Genomic DNA, 18,494 nt, shown 5'->3' with positions numbered 1-18,494 from the left:
CTGGGCTGTTTGGGGACCTGAGGTGCGTGTTGGGGTTTTGTTCCTTGGCTGGGTGAGTGCAGCCCTTTGATTTGGGTTTCAAGGGCTGTCCCGCTGCTATGGGGTGTGGATGGGCTTTAGCTGAATGTCCCTCTGAATTTGCTTAGGAACTGTTAGGGAGGCACCAAAACCTGCCACGCTCAGGGCCAGTGGTAGGATGTAGGAGGAGGTTGCACGGTGCGCTAATGGGACCTGACCTGAGCAGTAACCTTTTCCCTCTCAACTCATTTTTCGCCGTTTTTCAGACTTCATTCGGTTCAGCGTGGGGTGGGGAAGCAGCAAATGCAGTGGGAGCGCATCGTCCTGGCGTAGGAGCAGGCGAGCATCCCCGGCACTGAGCTTGGCCCTGCTGTCCTCTGGGGCCGTGATGGGGAGGGAGCCCGGTGTCCAGAGGGGGGAAAACACGCCGTGAAAGGGCTGATGACAGCAGTGGTGCTTGTCAAATGTATTTCCTCTGTTAGGATTCACTGTCGTCCTTAAATGCACACAAGCAGCGTGGGGAAGATGACTGACTTCACAGGTGAGAAGAGAAAAAGTAATTACAGGCAAGTGCAGGCAAACGCTGCAAAGGAGAGCAGGAGCTGCCCTCCCGCCGGCCGGGATTGCCGTGAAGGAGGCACCCCCCTCCCAGCATCTCGGTGTTTCCACAGGGCCAGTCAGAAACACCCTCACCGCTTCCCTTCCACCTGATTAATTTTTGCCTTTCAAGCACTGGCGGTTGCTTGCTGGAGTAAATCGTTCTGCGTTTAGGAAGGGCAGAGGCTCCGGAGCAGTCCCTCCCAGGGCGCAGTCAGTAGCTGCAACGCAGGAAAACCCTCACCGAGCTGTAATGTCAACTGCAGTAAGGAGCTGCAAATCAATACAGCTCACGGATGTGTTTTTCAGGAGCACATGATCAGGATTTTGTAAAGGCTCAATACATAATGCCTTTGTCAAAGCTGAGCAAATTATAAAAAATTTCAATTAGCCATTATTGACTTTTTTCAGACAAGATACAGAACAGGTCTTGAAGCAAGTCTATAAATTAAATTTAGCCACACAGCTCACAGACTGAAAGACTCCTTCATCATTGACAAGGAAGAGGAAGGAAGAGATGAGGAGGGGCTTCCTGACTTTTGTTTTTCCACCTGTTTCTGTAAATTATATGCACTGTGTTCATGATTGCAAAAAAGATGGAGAAAAGGGAGCGCAGGGCAGTGACTATCAGTGGCACAGTTTTTAACAATTTGCTGCCATGAGCTTGCAAACCCCCTTCGTCCAGTGTCTGCTCCCACGGCTTTGGGGTTTGAAGTTGGCAGCAACATTTTCCATTTGTTTCTTCCCACCCTGCCCCAAATTTTTTTGATGGGGACCTGTTTCTGGAGCGGTGGCAGCAAACGGTCACCTTGGACCCTGGCGTGAAGAAGAGATTCCCCATCAGCCTCACCCCCCCTCTGTTGCCCTCCCCGCAGCCACGCAGGAGCTGCCGGCGCGCCGCGATCCCAGCACCACGCGTCGCCTCTCACTGCTGCAAAAACCACTGGGCCAATGCTGCAGCTCTGACCTGGCTGTTCCCCCTCCCCATTCCCTTCTCCTGCCCTTGCACCGCTGTAAGAAATGCCACAAGCGCCGGCATGCAATCCTGGCAACGGGGCCCCCGGTTCCTTTTCATGGGTGAGACCGGGGGCTGTATTGCTGGGCCCAAGCTGCAAAGCTAAATTATGCTTTTCTTGATCTGGATGATGTTACCAATCTGCGTGAGTTGGAAATGATAATTACATTTTAGTGGGAAGATGGATGCTTCCAAATGACATTTAAATCCATGATTATTGCAGTGGTTTGGTCAGGGAACAGTTGTTATCAATGCCAGCTCTTCCTCTTTGTCACGGATTACTGCGTTTGGGCAGGTCTCCAGCTGAAAAAGAAAAAAATCAAGCCATGCGCTACATGAATCAGGAAATAAATTAAGCACTCTTCAGGGGTTCCCATCACCGATGGGTTATGCAAATGAAGGTCCATGTTTCCCAGAAGCCTCTGTTTTGTGCATGGCCAAGCCCTCGTGCATGGGGAGGCTACCTCCGAAGTGCCGTGAGTTGTCCGCAGGGGTCAGGGTCTGGGTGGGCAGGGGGGACGCTGGGGGAGTGCTGCCCACCGGGACGGAGGCTGGCGGCTCTGGCTGCACTGTCTTAAAGCCAAAGCTGGCTGTGCTATCAAGCCTGAAAGAAGAAAAGATGTCTGGAGAAATTAGGGGTGCTATAGCTGTCAATAATGCAAAAGACAATTTCCCAAATGCTATTCCCTGGAGGCTGGGGAAGCCAGCCACCTTCTGATACCCAGTTCTGAATTGTATAACGGGCTGCATATATCCTTTTTGTTGCAGGAGAGACGTTTATTGACATAAACAGCCAATGGTTACCTGAATGCTGTTGGATTTCTTACTTTAAAAAAGAACAAATAGTCATATTTAATCGAATGAAAGTTTAAAGACCATGATGATTACAAGCTAGAATAATAACAAACATTTTTCTGAGCAGTGAGAGCACTATTGTCTGAACGTTTTGTTTAGACATGAGGAGCATCTTGTTTTATTTTGTTGTGTTTCATGCCGCTGGGAAAACGTGTGATTTCCAGGGCCACGTGTCTGCGCATCCCGTGGCGGTGTCACGCAGGGACGCTGCCTCCGCAGGCTCGCTGCTGCTGCGAGGGCTGCCCGTGCTGGCGTGCCTCCCGCAGCCCCCCGGCTCGCTCGCCGCGTGCTGGGGGCTAGACCGAAACCCCTAACACTGAATTTCTTTGTGACTGCCAGGATTTTACCTGTAAGATCCGGAAAGAGATCAGCGCGAGCTGCCTGTACCCAGGATCTGTCTATTTTGCTTTTTGTACGCGTTCCTCTGCCGTCCACTTCTCCCGTTTAATTTGCCGCAGCACCTCGCGCTGCAGAGTGCCAGCAGTGATCCCACGCGGTCCTGCTCCCTCGGATGGGACCACACCGGGTGGCTGCGCCTGTCGTGCCGGGAGGAGACGGAGGGAGCGGGTCTGGTATAGCCTGGCTGCCGACAAGCCCACTGCTGGGTGGTTCCGAGCCTGGCACCGGCGTGTTTCTCCCTGCGGGGTGTTTGCTGTGAGCCAGCATGCTGTGGGGTTGGAATTTCATCTCCGCTGTACGGGAGAGCCGTCGGCCCGTGCCACGTTGCTTACACCGGTCTGTTCTGGGGCAGAGCCCGTGGCAGGGCATTTGCCTGTGCTGGTTCATTATGTGTGGTTGCTAATGAAGGGTAGGACTCTGCTGTTGTGTGTAATTGTGTGAAGAAGATCGTTGGAGAATCCCTGGGTCTTTGGTTTTAACCTGAGCATGGCAAACAGGGAAAAAACGAGATAGTTTGGATTTAACAGCGTATCTGACACTGTCCTTTTAAAGGCAGAAGAATGATGAGGCTAGGAGTGTGCAATGGGATTTAAGCAGCCTGGCATTCCCAGGTGAGACCTGTCGGTCCCTGCAGCCGCTGCAGATAGAGCCTGACTTCTTTCACCCATCAGCACAGACAGACCCTTCCTATGTGAACAAGTTTTATTCCCTCCTGTCTGGACTTGCCTTTATTAAGCGCAAACCCAGGGAAGAAGATCAGTGCCAACACAAGCTGTTGGACCCGTTGTGTTTTGCAGAGACGGTAGCTGGGATGGGAAGGGGCAGCAAGTTTTGCCATGTCCTGCCTCCTGGGCGCTGCCTTCCTCTGGCAGCTGAAAATTCATCATTTGTTTGTCTGTTTTGGACTAGTAATCTTGGCCTTTGCCCAGTAACCTCTATCCACACCTATGAGTTTATTGGCTTCAAAGGAACCCCACATACAAGTGAAACTTGGAGGAATGGATTGGGAATGACAAAATCTGAAGTCCGCATTCTGTTTTTTCTGTCTTTCCTCAGGCAAAATTTCTGTGGACTTCTTCAGGATTTTCTCTTAAGGGAGAAAAAACCCTGTGCGATCTGCTCAGGGTTTGGCCTTGTTGGTGGGTGGAGGTAGTAGCAAATCATTTACAAACCTGAAAAGCAATTAGGGTTCCTGAAGCGATGGTGGCTCACTCTGGTTAAACACCTGACTGGGTCCTCGCGTGACTCTCTCTCACTGAGGATCTCAGAAAACTTTCAGACACGCGTTGGGTGTCTCAGGAGACCCGCAGGGGACCTGAGCGTCACGTGCAAGCGGAGCGGATGAAGGAGCTCCGGTGTTGATGGAAATCACCTCCCGCTTGAGACCGGGTGGAGGTTTTGCTGCCAGTTCATGGTGACATTCAGGAAAGATCCCCGAGAGGTTTTCCGCTGCGCTGGGCGGCTGCATCCCTCCCTGCTCCCGCGGGTCTCGGCAGGCAGCAGCGAGCCCGGCGGTGGGCGAGCAGCCTGTTTCTGGGTGCGGGCGAGGGGTTCGGAGCTGTCGGTAACCCCGGCGCGCTCTCTGTTCCTCTTGCAGGTGAGCCTTCCCGGTGGTCCTCGTCCCACTGCGACTGCTGCTGCAAGAACGGCAAAGGCGACAAGGAGGGAGAGAGCGGCACGTCGTGCAACGAGCTGTCGACGTCGAGCTGCGACAGTCAGTCGGAGGCCAGCTCTCCCCAGGAGACCGTCATCTGCGGCCCCGTCACCCGCCAGCCCAACATACAGACTCTGGACCGGCCGGCCAAGAAGGGGCCGGTGCAGCTGCTGCAGCAGTCCGAGATCCGGAGGAAGAGCGACCTGCTCCGGACTCTCACCTCCGGCTCCCGAGAGTCCAACTCCAGCAAGAAAAAAGCAGTGAAGGAGAAGCTCTCCATTGAGGAGGAGCTAGAAAAATGTATCCAGGATTTCCTCAAAATCAAAATCCCAGATAGGTTTCCGGAAAGGAAACATCCCTGGCAATCCGAACTGCTGCGGAAGTACCACCTATAGGCTCAGGGTGGGGAAAGCACACGACCTTATGACCATTAGAGCAAGATCCTAAGCGATACGAAAATAATTCCCAATAATAATTATTTGTTAGGTCACAAAAAAAAAAAAAAATCCATCTCTGTAGTACTGCCTAATTTGCCTATTTCACCTTAACATTTATAGTCATAGGGTAACGATATTTTTCCAGTGGTGGAAGCACAATGACAAACGCTTTTATTTGTAAACTCTGAGTCTTACACAAGCTGAATACCTTAAGGGCACAACCATACCGACAACAAGAGACGCTCATGTGCAGATGCTGCTGACGCCGGTGGGAACATGGCACGTGAGCAGGCAGTGTCCGGGGGTGTCTGTGGACTGCATGCCTTCTGCGTTCTCCTTGTAGTGCGTTTGTTTGGAGGGTTGTACACAGCTCAAAGAAACAAGCTATGCCATGACAGTTTACCTTAAGCATGTGTATATATATATGTGCATATATATATATATGTGTGTATATATATCTCTGTGTATATATATATATGTATATATATATCAATATATATTGCTTAAAGATTTTCTGGCTCTCTCCTTATAACTGCACTTTCTCAGAAAAGAGCATTTTTTAGCAGTCTGTGGATGTTCCGTTTCTTCTTCAGGTCTTTGAGGGTTGAACAGTAGAAAACCCATCTCGCTGTCTCTCTCCCCTGCTCCCTTTCTCTTTTTTTCCCCTGCTTTGAGACACTGTAAATGCATTTCAGTGGAGACCAGGGAACAGTGCGTGGGTCTTTGTTGCTGTCAGCAAAATATTCCATTTGTTTTTGACGATCTTGTTCCCTTTGTGTCCTCCCCACACCTCTTGTCGTGTTTCTCAAGGCTCTCTGGTGCCAGTGGGTTAAACGTGTGATGATCCCAGTTGGAAAGCTGTAGGAATTCTTCCGGGGTCGAGTGCGGTGGCAGGTGGAGTGGCCGTGCTGGTGAGGATGGCTGGTTTCTGCAGGCTTGCCAGGCGCGTGTGCCAGGAGTGTTTGGCCCCAGCCAGCAGGGAGAGTGGGCGCTGGGTCCTGTCCGGCACAGGAGCGAACACAAGAAATTATCCGCCGAACAAGCCACGTTTAGTGCTTTGACTGGCGGGGGATCGCTCGCTAGAGGACAGGAGCAGCACCGTTCCGGCCGTGTGTGTTTCAAGAGAAAACGCAAACCCCAGAAGGAGGTACGCGTATCCCCTCCCCTCCCGCAGACGCCTGTCTCGGTGTCGGTCCCGTCCGCAGCCGGTGGCGGGACGTTAGCCAGCAAACCGCGCCGCGTGTCCTGTGTTACCCACCACGTGCCGGCCGGGGAGCCGTGGGAAAGGCTGGTCCTGCACTGATCGGAGCGGGGGTCCCGCAGCCCACAGCCCCCTGGGGCGCGGGAGCTCGGGGAAGGGGAACGGGTCAGTCTTGTGGGGTGCAGCAGGCTGTTGTTGCCGAGTAATGCGTGAGCACAGCAGCAAGGGATGGAGAGCACCCAGGAACCGAGCGTTAGCAAGCGGTCAAAGGCATAGGGCCAGCAAAACCTGGAGCAGGTAAGCGTCGGGGGGCGGCTCGGCTCAGGGGGGCTCAGCTCAGGGGTGAGCTCGGGCTGCTGGCATGGGCGAGCCACGGAGAGAGACGGAAAAATGAATTGCTCCAGCTAACCTATTTTGGCCATAGCTGGGAACATACCAGCTAGAGTATTTGAGATAAATTATTCGTTTTCTAAAGGTACAGGAAGGAGGAGATTTTATATATATATATAAAAAAATATGGGAAGTGATAGTGCTGGTAACACAAAGCACTTTGATTCTGACTTATTTAGCGTCCTGCAGGTTCCAGGGCTTCCCCCCTCTTAAATCTCAGAGACTGCTATGAGAGATGATGTCAAGTATGCACAGATTATTTCTGTTGATCTTCATGCAGTTTCAGTAAGGTGGTATCTTCGTGCTTGCAGGGCCCCATTGCACCCACACACCTGGCTGTGACATTTTTGTTTTGCCAGAAAAACCGTAAGGTCTGCACGAGCACACGGGCAGAGGTTCATACCCATCGCTCAGCTGCAGATGTTATGCAGGTGTTTATTGGTGAGGATGCAAATCTTACCAGCAAAAAAGGAAGCAATACGTGTCCAGAGTGATCCATAAGCATGAGCTGGCTGTAGGAAGGTGGGAAAAACCCTCCCAGCAATACCTCTCCCATTCTTCGGAGAACAGGTCTTGGATGTGGCAGCTTGGCATCATCTCAGCTGAGGTTTTACACGTGAGAAGGGTGCTATTTCTTACAGTGGACATGCAGTGATGGTAACGCAGAATAAGGATTGTGAAATAGAGGGTCTGACCTGGGAAATGCTGGGCTCAGTGAGAAAACTCAGCACTTCTTGGGGTCAGGCTCTAGAACCAATTCAGGTTTTAAGACATTCACTCACATTCGAGTTCAGGCATGGTAGTTGTGCAGCCCTCCACTTACCTGCTCAAAAGGCATATTTTCACATGGAAATCAATGTTTTGCACAAGATCCACAGATTTGGCTCCTCTTAGTTATTTGTTGGTTAGTTTAGAACGTTTTTCTTTTCCTACTCAACATATCCTGCATTTTGCCCCCCAGCTCCAGCACCAAGCAAACAAAACTGGGGAACAGATCGGGCTCTCCCTCGGGATTTCCAGCTGAGTCTGCAGTTCAGGATGGATCACCCCTCTTCCTCAGCAGCAGACTGCAGCTAAAACCTTGTCCTTCCCACCACTCCAGATCATTCCCTGTCTCTTTTTAATATCACAACTATTTGGGCTATAAAATCTATAAAATACATGTGATGGAGTAGAAGAACAGGCGCTGGATGTGTGTGTGTGGTGGGTGGGGGTGTGTGTGTGTTCCCAGACTGACGTTCAGGGTGCACAGGATTGCACGATGATTAATAACTGTAGAAAAATTAGACCAAATGAAATGCGCCCGAATGGGCTTGATTTATGTGGCCTTCATGTCTTCAGTTTTAGATGAAATGGTTATTACTCTCCAGTGCTACAGAAATAAAGGTCTTAAACTTCAGTAATCACAGGCAGGCCAAACCTGCTAGGAAACACGAGTTAGGATGGACCGGGAGGAGAGCAGGTGCCCAGGCGTGTGGGTGCACACTCGTGTGTGCGTGTGTGTGTGTTCGTATGCACTTTCTGCTGCGTTCCTGCAGGGATCTAATTCTGGTCTAACTTCATGTTGCAGTTGTTTTACAGGTGGCTTGGTATAGGAGCCAGGGGCTGTGCTTCAAGGCTTTTTGCTGTTAAGACTGACTGGCGGGCTCTGGGTAGAGCAGCCTGTGCTGTGGAGGAGCCCCTGGGCAATGGTGGGGAGCCGTCCCCCCCTCCCCGATGGGGGTTAGCCTAAACGCTGGATGCTGCACAGCATCTGTTACTGCTGCTCAAAGGTCCCCTTCTCTCCCTCCTTGCCTCGCTGCTTTTCTCTGGACCACCAATACCCCACAGCGAGAACCACATCCCACCAAAGAGCCACACTTCAGGCACCTTGTTCTGCCACTGTCGGTGGCCACAGGGCCACCACCGGGCACAGGACCCTGCCGGCGCGAGCCCTGGCAGCTCTGCCGCCAGGGCTGGCGGGGTTGGACAGAGGATGCCGGCACCGTGCGATGGTGTGGAAAAACCATGGTCAGGTAGAGACAGGCACCAGGGTAATTAAAACTGCTGCTCTACGACGGCCCCGTAGTTCACGTGCGGGCAGCAGCGGGTCGGGAAAGAGTGACCGAACCTTCTCTTGCTGGTGGTGTCCCCCCCGTACAGGCGCTGAGACGGTGATTTTTCTTATCACAGATGTATTAACTCTGAAAGACCTCTTCCCAAAAATAATGTCATGCACGCATACATAAAAAATAATGTCATGCACACATAAGTATACATGTATACATATATACAAGTACATATACATAACATATAGTTAGGTAGATATATACATGCACCTTGGGATGAAAGGCACATACTGATGCCTTTTTGGCAAGGTTGTTCTCCCCCATCTGCAGGACATGGCACCACTCACTCACTGTTAGAAGGGGCAGGAGAAATTCCTGCAATAGGTGGCTATCAAAACGATACCTCAAACCAAACCGTCAGCTCGGCAGAAGGAGGGAAATACGGCTGGTGCTCAGCACGTCAGGCACCTTCCTCCCTCTGGGGCTTTTCCCCGGGGCTGTGCAGGAGTGGTGGGCTGCAGCCCCCCCCTGCTCACCTGCTGAAATGAGGCAATGAGGGAAAAGAAGGGAGACGGATGCAATGCAGTGGGGGAAAATGAAACTGGAATAACAGATTGTCTAAAAGGTAGCTGAATTTTGAGCTCTAAAATTACTCAGCTCAATTCGGCTTTGTTTCCATGAGAGAACCCATGTCTATCCCTAGGATGTTTTTGGTCACTTATCGGTAGCAAGCCAAAATGAAACTTAGTTAACAGAGTACTTTATTCTTTCTAAAATATCTGGGGAGCAAACTGGGCTTTGGGCTACTTTCCACACATAACAAAGACCAAATATAATTTCTCTTGAAACTACTTTGAAAACTTACATTGACTTCAGTAGGACTGAGACTCTACTAAAACACCTTTTCTCCAGAAAAATGGGCACTTGCGTCAGTGAGGCTGAGAGAAAGCCATTAAGCTGTAATAAAATTCACATCCGCTTACGTTGCTCGCAGTGTTCATCACTTCTGTGTATAGCAAACGGGTCTGGTGGTTTGGTGGTGGTCTTGCATAGCCAGTCTTCAATTACCGTGGTCTCTTCAGTAGTCTTGCCGAAGCTTTGCTTAGGACGCTGGGCTGGAGGAGCGTGGTGGGCGCGCGCAGCCCTGCAAAACGCGCTGCGGGATGAGTGCCTCGCAGGTGGGTGATGCAGCCGCGGGTACGCGCGATGCCCTGGGCACTGTCCTGGCCACGAGTGCTGCTGGCGCCCGGGCTCAGCTCGACGCCGCTCCCATCGCAGCCGCGGCCCGCGCCTGCTTCTGCCTTTCACGGTCAGAAATGACGTTTTCCGAGGGCTTTGTTACACACCCAAACGCCTCGAGACAGGCACCTGAGCAGGACGCAGAGCATCGGGGGGAGAGAAAGGGAGAGACCATGTGAGTTTACATAGACCCATGGGGACCAAATTATTTTCTTTTTTCCCTAAATCATCTGCGTGCACCATATAGAGGCTTCACAGCACTCTGGAGAACGTGTTTTGGGTTTTTAATTCTAGTTTTGTGAGTCCATTTATTAATTTTCTTTGCAAAGCTGTGGGCTGAAGGGGAAAACAAGGTTGATTTTTATTGGCAACGACCGTAATGTAACCGAGACCTTCAGCCATATCTCACACTGCTCTCCTAGCCCTAGAAAGGCCGGAGAAAACTTTCTTACCCTGCCCTGAAGCCCTTTCCACCATTGCAAGTACGCACGTGGACTTGACTTTCAGAGTAATTTTTGCATAAGGCCCCATGTATATCATGGTACAAAATAATTGTCCAGTCTTATGGATAGTTTATGCCCCAACGGGGTTTTGTAGATTAATAGTAAAAGAACAAAAAAGCACTTTTAAATTATTTATATTATAAAAAGACATTCTTTATTTTTCTTGGCATCGATATCACTTAGCTAAAAAATCAGTTTATAAGTACGATATTACAGATTTTAAACTATAGCAATGATAAAGCAAACACGAAAAAGCAGAATTCAGAATTAAACAGACAAAACTTACCAACGTGAAGCAGAAGGATGGCAGGCCCAGCTGGTTGAACGGGAATTGCTGGACTTCAGCGGGGGGTGTCCTCCCTGACGTCCCTTCGCGCGTCTCCCCTGGCCGTGCCGCCCGGGCCCCGAGGAGTGGGCGCGCGGGGCAGCGAGGGGGGGCTGGCCCCTTCCCCGTGTTTGCAGGATGTGATCCAACCCGGGCGCTTCGGTTTATCCAGACCTACGCGCGTTAGAGGAGCGAGTGCTGCGAGTGCAATATTTTCCCAGCCAACACAGGATTTAGAGGGGGGTTTGGTGATTTTGTGATCTATTCGGGGCCTTGCTCATGTTACATTTTCGGACCTCATACAAGCACTTAATGACTTTGCTGAGGCTGAGTCAGTCTGTTGCACATTGATGTAGATTAAGTGGCACCCACTGAATTACCTCTCTACTTTCCAACGTGGTTCACTTGTACATAAGTGTAATGTCAAATTGTTTACAGGTTATTTTGTGCGTAATTGTGGAAAAAAAAAGAAGTTTTAACTACAAATTTAAAGGAATCGATTTTACTGGAAGGTGTTTAAAAAAAATGAATGTGCTTAATGCAGTATAGACATCATTGATTATGGTCTCACATGAATGCATGTATCTCCGTGTTGTCAGTCCCCACCAGTGAGGTTATTGGCAATATTCTGCAGTCTGTGAATAGCAAATATGCATAAACTACTGTGACTCTGACAAATATAACTCGGTAACTGTTTCTACTGTGGTATGTAAAAAAAAAAAAAATCATGTAGCTTTTAGCCTGCTGTATTTCCCTGGTACAAATAACACCATGAAAGAAAGGCATGTTGGAAAAAAACAAACAAGTCATAGCTGTGACCTGTGTGGAGTCATTTGTGCAATGACACCTGCCAGGTAGCTGTGGTCCAACTGCTAAAAAAATGCCTATTTATAGAGGCTCGGAGGTGGTAAATGAGGGTGTTGCTATTGCCTTCTGCTCCAGCATCACTGCTGGCGGAAGAGCTGACCTTTTGCTTAGGATGACGATAAATGAAGAGAGCCACTCCATATTAGTCGTTTCCCTGTGCGGGTTAGGTGTTATACAATATGCTGGTGAAAAGTACAGCTATCAGTGTTGTGGCATTGGGTGGCTGAAAACTGCAGCTAATTTGTGTCTTGCCATTCAAATAAATCAGTGCATATACACTGTAAGAGCACAGACAAGAATAAATAAGTTGGTATCCTTCAACTGTCATATATATATACACACACATAAATATAGAGATAGATACATACATGCTTTCTTGCCCACTGTGATTTAGCATCAGTTTATGTTAACCGGTTCCCTGCAGACTGGGGATTATTCTCCCTTGAAGGTGATGGGGTTTTTTTCCTCATTTATTTCTGGGTTGGGCTGAAGATAACAGTTCAGTGGTCACAGGGTGAGATTCTTCTGCCTCCCTGTCTTGAACAGAGATTTTCTGATGCCATGATTTGAAAGTACTGTCACCAGCAGCAATACTTCTGGAAAAGCCGTCATTGCATCAGGGGTTACCTGCCAGAGTATTTCCAAGAATACTTTGAAATACTCCCATCCTCTGTCATTTTAAAGACACCTTGGCAAGGGACGGCTTCGTTACAGCCAGCGGCTGAGTCACAAATGGAGAGAGCGCAGGGCACGGCAGGAGGAGAAGGGTATGGAGGGAAAGGCAGGGTATCTATCTCTTCTGGACAAGGAGGGGCAGCCAGCTGTGGCCTTTCTCGGTGCTGGTCCCCACGCCATCCATCCCAGGCAGGTCCCAGGGTCTGCAGATGGTGCCCAGCTGTGAGGCTTTACGTTCCTCCAGTAGCTGCTGCAAAGGTAAAAAGAGAGAAAGGCTGCTGGGGCTGGGAGGAAGCCGTTTGCAATCCTCTCCCCCAGCGGTGCTGTTCTTGGAATGACAGACTCATAATTTGGGTTTATTGTCATATCTTCTTCCCTTCTGCACAGCAGTCTGGGGGGTAATTGGGGCTCGGTACTGCTGTCGTTGCTGCTCTGGGTGGCCCGGCTCTCATTGCTCTTCCAGGCATGCATACACACGAATACGACTCGAATCGGGAAGCATCGCTGTAGGCAAGCTGGGTCTGAAAAAGCCAGAAAACCAGGCAATTGCTCACTTGTGGGGCTGAGTATCCCGGGATGATTTTACTATTATTATTTTTAATCTGTGGTACTTGGCTGTTCTTCAGAGGAAGCTGTTTCCAAGGCCCCCTTCCTGGGAGAAGGTGAAAGATCCTGTCTTTGCAGAGCTCCCCCCATATGGTGCTTCACCATAGCAGGGATTTGGATGTTACAGTATCTGCACAAGCATATGGAAAGCAAAGCATTTCTGGAAGTTACGTCTCCTCAGATGGCGAGGCGTGATGCTCGCCGAGCGCCGTGCGGCAGTCACAGCCTGCTGCACCAGCTCGCTCCGCTGGCAGCCTGCAAACGGCCGACGCTGGAAGAACCACGAGCCAGATGATAACGCGATTCCCATCCCAGCAGATGACTCTGCAGGAGACACCTGCCTTCTGCATCGGTGACAGCACGCCAACACCTGCAGAGCCAGCCGCGGGGTCCCTGCGGTCCCTAAACTGCCATCACAGCTCTCGGGTGAGCTTCTCCCAAATTAAGCACCCCTTGCCTGGAGTCAGGGAGATGGGGAGACAGGGCAGGGATGAAATGAGGAGATGGTTCTGCTGCTGTTTCTAAGCAAACCTGGTGGTCTGTAACCCCGTTTATCTGCCTGCTTTCTCCTGAGTGGCATTTGAAACCCGGAGTTCATCACTGGCTTGTTGGGTGAGCAGCATCCTCCTCCTCTTGTGGGGCTGGTTTGGTCAGGGCCACTTTGGGGCCCTGCGGCTTGGAGGGTGAAGATGAAGATCAGCTCACAGGGTAGTGCACTCGCCTTCATACAAATAAAGCAAGTACTGATGCTGCTATCGCCAGTTTTTTATCAGAAATGACACAGGTTACTTCTCTGGGTAGGCGTTTTTGTCCTAATGGCATATATCTAAATTACTGTAGGTGTTCAGTGCCGGTAACATGAACCAGTAACTGCAAGTAGCCGGACTCCAGATGTCCGTGGAGCTGTTGCACTTGTGTGTGGATGAGATCTTTGACTTTGCTGACCAATTATTTTTTTAAAAATGACAGTTTGGAATAAACAAAAAATTGACTTTTTTTTTTCTTTTTTTTTTAACGTGAAACAACAAATACTATTTTGTCTAACCTGAAATGAAAGAAATGTTTTACTTCAAACAAAAAAGAAATTAATAGTGATTCATTACACCCATTTTTGCTCTTTTTTTGTTTGAATTAGGTCAGTTTTGAACTGAAAAATGAGAATTTGTGAGAAGAAAAGTTGAAATCCTTCATGTTTAGAATGGCAATGCATGCATTTTTGCACATGTCAGGATGTCCCCCTTCCACACATTCTTTTTCCCCATCCAGGCCTGTTTCCCAGATTCACCCTGCATTCCTGAATAATCTCATTTCCATGGACCTGTTGACAACCTGTTCCCCCGTCCTGGCCACCCGCTTTACGCCCCACGGCAGCGACCCTGGCAGGCAGCGGGTGGGCTCGCTGCGAGTCCCGGCGAGCACAGCCGCTGCTCGCAAACCTGAGCATCTGTTATTAAAAGACAACCCCGCTCCTTCCAACTTCTGTTATGCCTTTGTAATACACTATGGCTTTTTCAAAACAGCACATTTTGCGTATTTTAAGCAGCTCCACTTGTTAGCATATGTTGATTGAAGCCGTGCTCTGGGGTTTAAGTGGGTTTGGGGGGATGCACACACCTGTGTGCAGAGATGGCTCTCGGGCAGCAGCACATCTTGTCTGAGACCCCTGAGGACAAGCATAGACATTTGTCCCAGGAAAAAAGTCCTTTAAGACCTCCTGAGCTTTTGGGAGGTGTAGTTAGATGTCCTAGACTATTTCCAATTTCCTGGGCAGACAAATAAAGACAAAATGAAAGAAATTAATTTAAGATCAAAGATTGCTTTGTAAAAATGATTTGCTTTCCTTTGGTGGTGCAAGAGACCACAAGCAGAGCAGGAGCACTGTACCTGTTCGTGCACTTCTTTCAACTTTATTCACTTACGATAATACTTATTATGTCTTAGGCAACGTTGTGGTAGTTCTGGAGAAGCTGCACTCTGCGAACGTGCCCTGCTACAGAGGTGTCACGACTGCCGGGTCCGGGTACGAGGTGTGAGCAGACAGTCCTCTCCAGTGCGAGCACGCACCGTGCTGCTCAGCCAAGTGCCAATTAGCAAGGCTCTGGCCAGCTCCCTAATAATAAATCTTAAGAAAAGCTGAACTGTTATGGGATAAATTATTGTCCTCATTCCCTTCCATGTGGAGAGAAAAAAACCAACTTGTTCTTCTTTACTGACTGCTGAGGAGAAGACAAATTCCAGCAGTCAGGAGCAAAAAGAAACGTTCCGAGGCGTTGGTCCGACTCAGCCCGGGCTCTGGCTCCGGCTCCCCCCGCTTTGCCCCTCTCTGGGGTTTGGTTTCACTGCCCGTCTCTCTCAGCCCTTCCAGTCTGCAAAGGAGGAGAACACGTCGGAAGCAGCTGAGCTCTCTGCTGTGGTGGCAGGGTCTTCTCCCCGGCAGGTCGCACCTCTGTCCTGAGCAGGGGCTCAGCTCTGCGGCTTCCCACGTGTTTTCTAGGGCGGGAAGCTGAATTTTGCAATTCCTAGCACTTCTGAGTACTGTCTTGTCTTCTTTTCATGTCAGGGCAGGTGTGAAAGAGCAATGGATGTTCAGGTTAGAATACCTGTATGATTATTACTGAGGATTTAACTACCTTCCCTACGCAGCACTGTGTGATGTGCATGGAAAGTAGGAGAGATTCCCTTTGATACCAGGTGATATCAGAAAATAATTTTAATCTACCTTACAACTATATAATAAAAGGAGCTTATATAGAGAAATATATATATACTCATATGTATATTTCTTTTTCTCACTGAGTGAGTCGTTCTAGCCTGTGATCAGTGAGCAGCATGAGGCCAGGTCTGGACTTGCTCTGTGCCTGGAAGGTGTGTTGCTCTAAGCCACACAGGTAAGTGCTGGTGGGAAGAACGGCCCTAACTCATCGCTTGTTCAAACCCTTGTCAGAGGAGAGGACACCTCTCCCCAGATGTAACCTCTAACCGCCCCGAAATGACAAGCTGTCCAAGCACTCAATATGCAGAGGAGAAGGTCTGGGATGGGAAAGCTGCTTTAGTACCAGTGTCACCCTTTCTGCTTGCTGATCTTAGCAATTCCCACGAGAGGCAATGGTCAGGCAGGCTGAGGTGTGACTGTGCAAGCCATCCATGGGCTTGACAGGAATGGGAATAAATCATTACTGTGCCCCAAAACCAGAGCAAATGAGGAGCTCGGCAGCTTGCTCGATGGTATCCAGTGGAAAAGGAAGATCCTTTCTGCTGTCAGGCAGGACTCGGGTGGGACTGCGGCGTTTGGGACGCAGACCCACGCACCCTCCAGCCTGCAGCAACAGCGTCTCCCTGCTGTACCGAGGGCAGGGGCAGGGCAGAGAGAAAACCTACTGCAGGGAACCGAGACAACGAGATTGTCTCACGCGAGAGCAGAAAGCAACAGATACTCGCTTCTTGCTCGACTTTTCACTCCCGTTGCTGCTGCGGAGTGCCGAGGAGCTGGTGCTGCCCCGTCCTCCAGCTGGCAGCGACCACCCCTCGGGCTCCTGCTGGCGAAAAGTCTGTAGGGGAGAACCCTGTAAATACAGCAGGTTAAAAGCTGGCAAAGTAACAGCAGATCTGTATTTAATGCAGATGTTTCCCATGTTTTGTAGTATTGTTTTATTGATAAATAAAAATCAACCAAAGACAAAAAAGGCATTGGGCATTGTATGCATGACCTGGACCGAGCCACTCGTGTGCACTTGCTTACGGAACGGGGATGCTACCTGTCACAGGAGGGGCTGCACAGCCCTCTGCCTCTGACCCCAGCTTCACGCTCTCCTGGGGAACTGGGGGGGGCGGTGACCACAGGAGACCCTGTCCTCGGCCGTGGGTTACACCGTGGCTAATCCTCGTGGTGTTGCTGACGGTGGAACCAGCGCTGGGCTGGTGAGTGTGGCCGTCGGTCAGACAGTTTAGATTAAAATTTGGGGAGACGGTCTTTTCAAAGCTCTTCATTGAACATATAGTATGAAGCAGGTGAATACACACCTATTACCTGGCCAGCCACAAGCCTGTGGACTAAATGAGGGATTCTGCATCGAAGCCACGAAGATGTCTTGTGATCATCCCCGGTCCCTCTTCCACCACCAGCACAGGGAGCTGCCGGGATGGAGGAGGCTCTTTGTCCAGTGAGGGCACGGAGATAATTCCCTTTTTATTCCCGACAGCACACATCATCTCTGCTGTGATCGGTCTATATCCTGCTCCTAGATCAAAAATATGGCACAGAAATTGAATTTCAAGACAAACCAGAGTTTTCTGTCACATAAGAAATAAATAAAAAAAGAATTAAAAAACATCAAAAGTGTAGATTAGAAATGTAAATGTGAACAAAATTTGGGAAAGGCATTGGGGTTGGGTTCAAGGATACTGATTAAAAACCAAACCAGGCTCTAGATCTCAAAGCCGCTTCAGACTCATTTTTAAAGCAGGCAGTGAAACCAGGGGTGCGGTTCTGCAGTGGCATCACTGCCGAGGGAACCTTCCCCTGGCAGAGGGAGTCTCTGTGCCCCCCCAAAGCGGACACACTGAGGGGTTTAAGTGTGGATGCTTGAGCTCCGCTTGCTTCTGATCGGTCAGCTCAGCACCTTTTGCGTGCTCTGCAAACATTTAATTTTAAATATTAAAAGCAGAGTACCTTTTGTAGAGAAGTGGTGGGATGAATTGATTCAGGGCTGAAAGATAAGAGCAATTCTTTAAATATAAATCTTGCCTTCAGCATTGGCATTGAAGTCTCACTTCATGGACACTCTGTTTTGGCCTTTATTTTCATGCCTAGTTACGCATATATGTAAGCCATTAAAGGTTAATAGAAACCCAGGAAAATTGCATAGATTTTAGGCATGATATAAGTGTTATGCTGCACGCTTCATCCGCCCATTCCTTGTTTAACCACAACCGTACAAGAGGGTGAGACTCCTTCAGGTTAGCAGAATTTTAACAAAGGAAAAAAATACCTGGAATTTGCAATTTGGTCCCTCAAAATCAGGGGAGGCAGGACCTAAGTGTGGTTTTGATCAAGTCCATTCCCAACCAGAGAGAGAACACTGTGTATATTAAAAAAATAGCCCTCCTGCTGTCGCCTGGTCTCTGAGAGCAATATTTGTACGGCTGAGAGGAGAATGACAAAGCGGCAGCTCAGATGTTCGTGGAGGTGGGTGCGAAACTGGAGGGGAAATTCATCTGCCGTGAGCGGGAGGCTGGACCAGATGACCTCCGGAGGCATCTTCCAGCCTGGCTTATTGTGTTGAAGGGGGAGCTTGCCAGAGGAAAGGCAGATTCATTTTGGCAGAGGTGGGGTGGAGGATTACGAGACAGGGAGCAACCCAGGAACAGAAATAATGAAAGGTGGGAGATGAGAGCAGCCTTCAGCTGGAGGAGCCAGAGACAGGGCTATGGAAGAGTCGTGGAGAGCGGCATAAGAGGAGAGGAGCTTCCCCTTGGTCCGAGAGGTGTCCAAGGGGCAAGACCTTTGTGAGTGACACCAAAACTATTAATTTTGCGACTGGCTCCATTGAATTGCTTGGCACAGATTTAACCCTGGAATCGTGTATTATTTGCTCCACATATTGTTGAACACCAAAGCCACGGTCCTCCAAAGGGAAGGACAAAACTCATTTAGCTGGGAGCCAGG

The 18,494-nt window shown here is 49.7% G+C and overlaps 1 protein-coding gene across 1 annotated transcript in view; it reads left to right on the top strand.

Annotated features, from left to right (window-relative positions):
- The window catches only part of KCTD16 (potassium channel tetramerization domain containing 16), a 91,755-nt gene extending 75,239 nt beyond the window's left edge, over nt 1-16,516 (top strand). The window contains exon 3 of the mRNA XM_052771936.1: nt 4,482-16,516. Coding sequence (XP_052627896.1) covers nt 4,482-4,933 — 452 coding nt within the window. The 3' untranslated portion in view covers nt 4,934-16,516. The remainder of the gene's footprint in view (nt 1-4,481) is intronic.
- Nucleotides 16,517-18,494: the final 1,978 nt, after the last annotated feature.

The sequence above is a fragment of the Harpia harpyja genome, chromosome 20, assembly GCF_026419915.1.
Source record: "Harpia harpyja isolate bHarHar1 chromosome 20, bHarHar1 primary haplotype, whole genome shotgun sequence".
NCBI lineage: Eukaryota > Metazoa > Chordata > Aves > Accipitriformes > Accipitridae > Harpia > Harpia harpyja.
The sequence above is the reverse complement of the archived record's forward strand: the minus strand, read 5'-3'. Positions and strand labels throughout refer to the sequence as shown.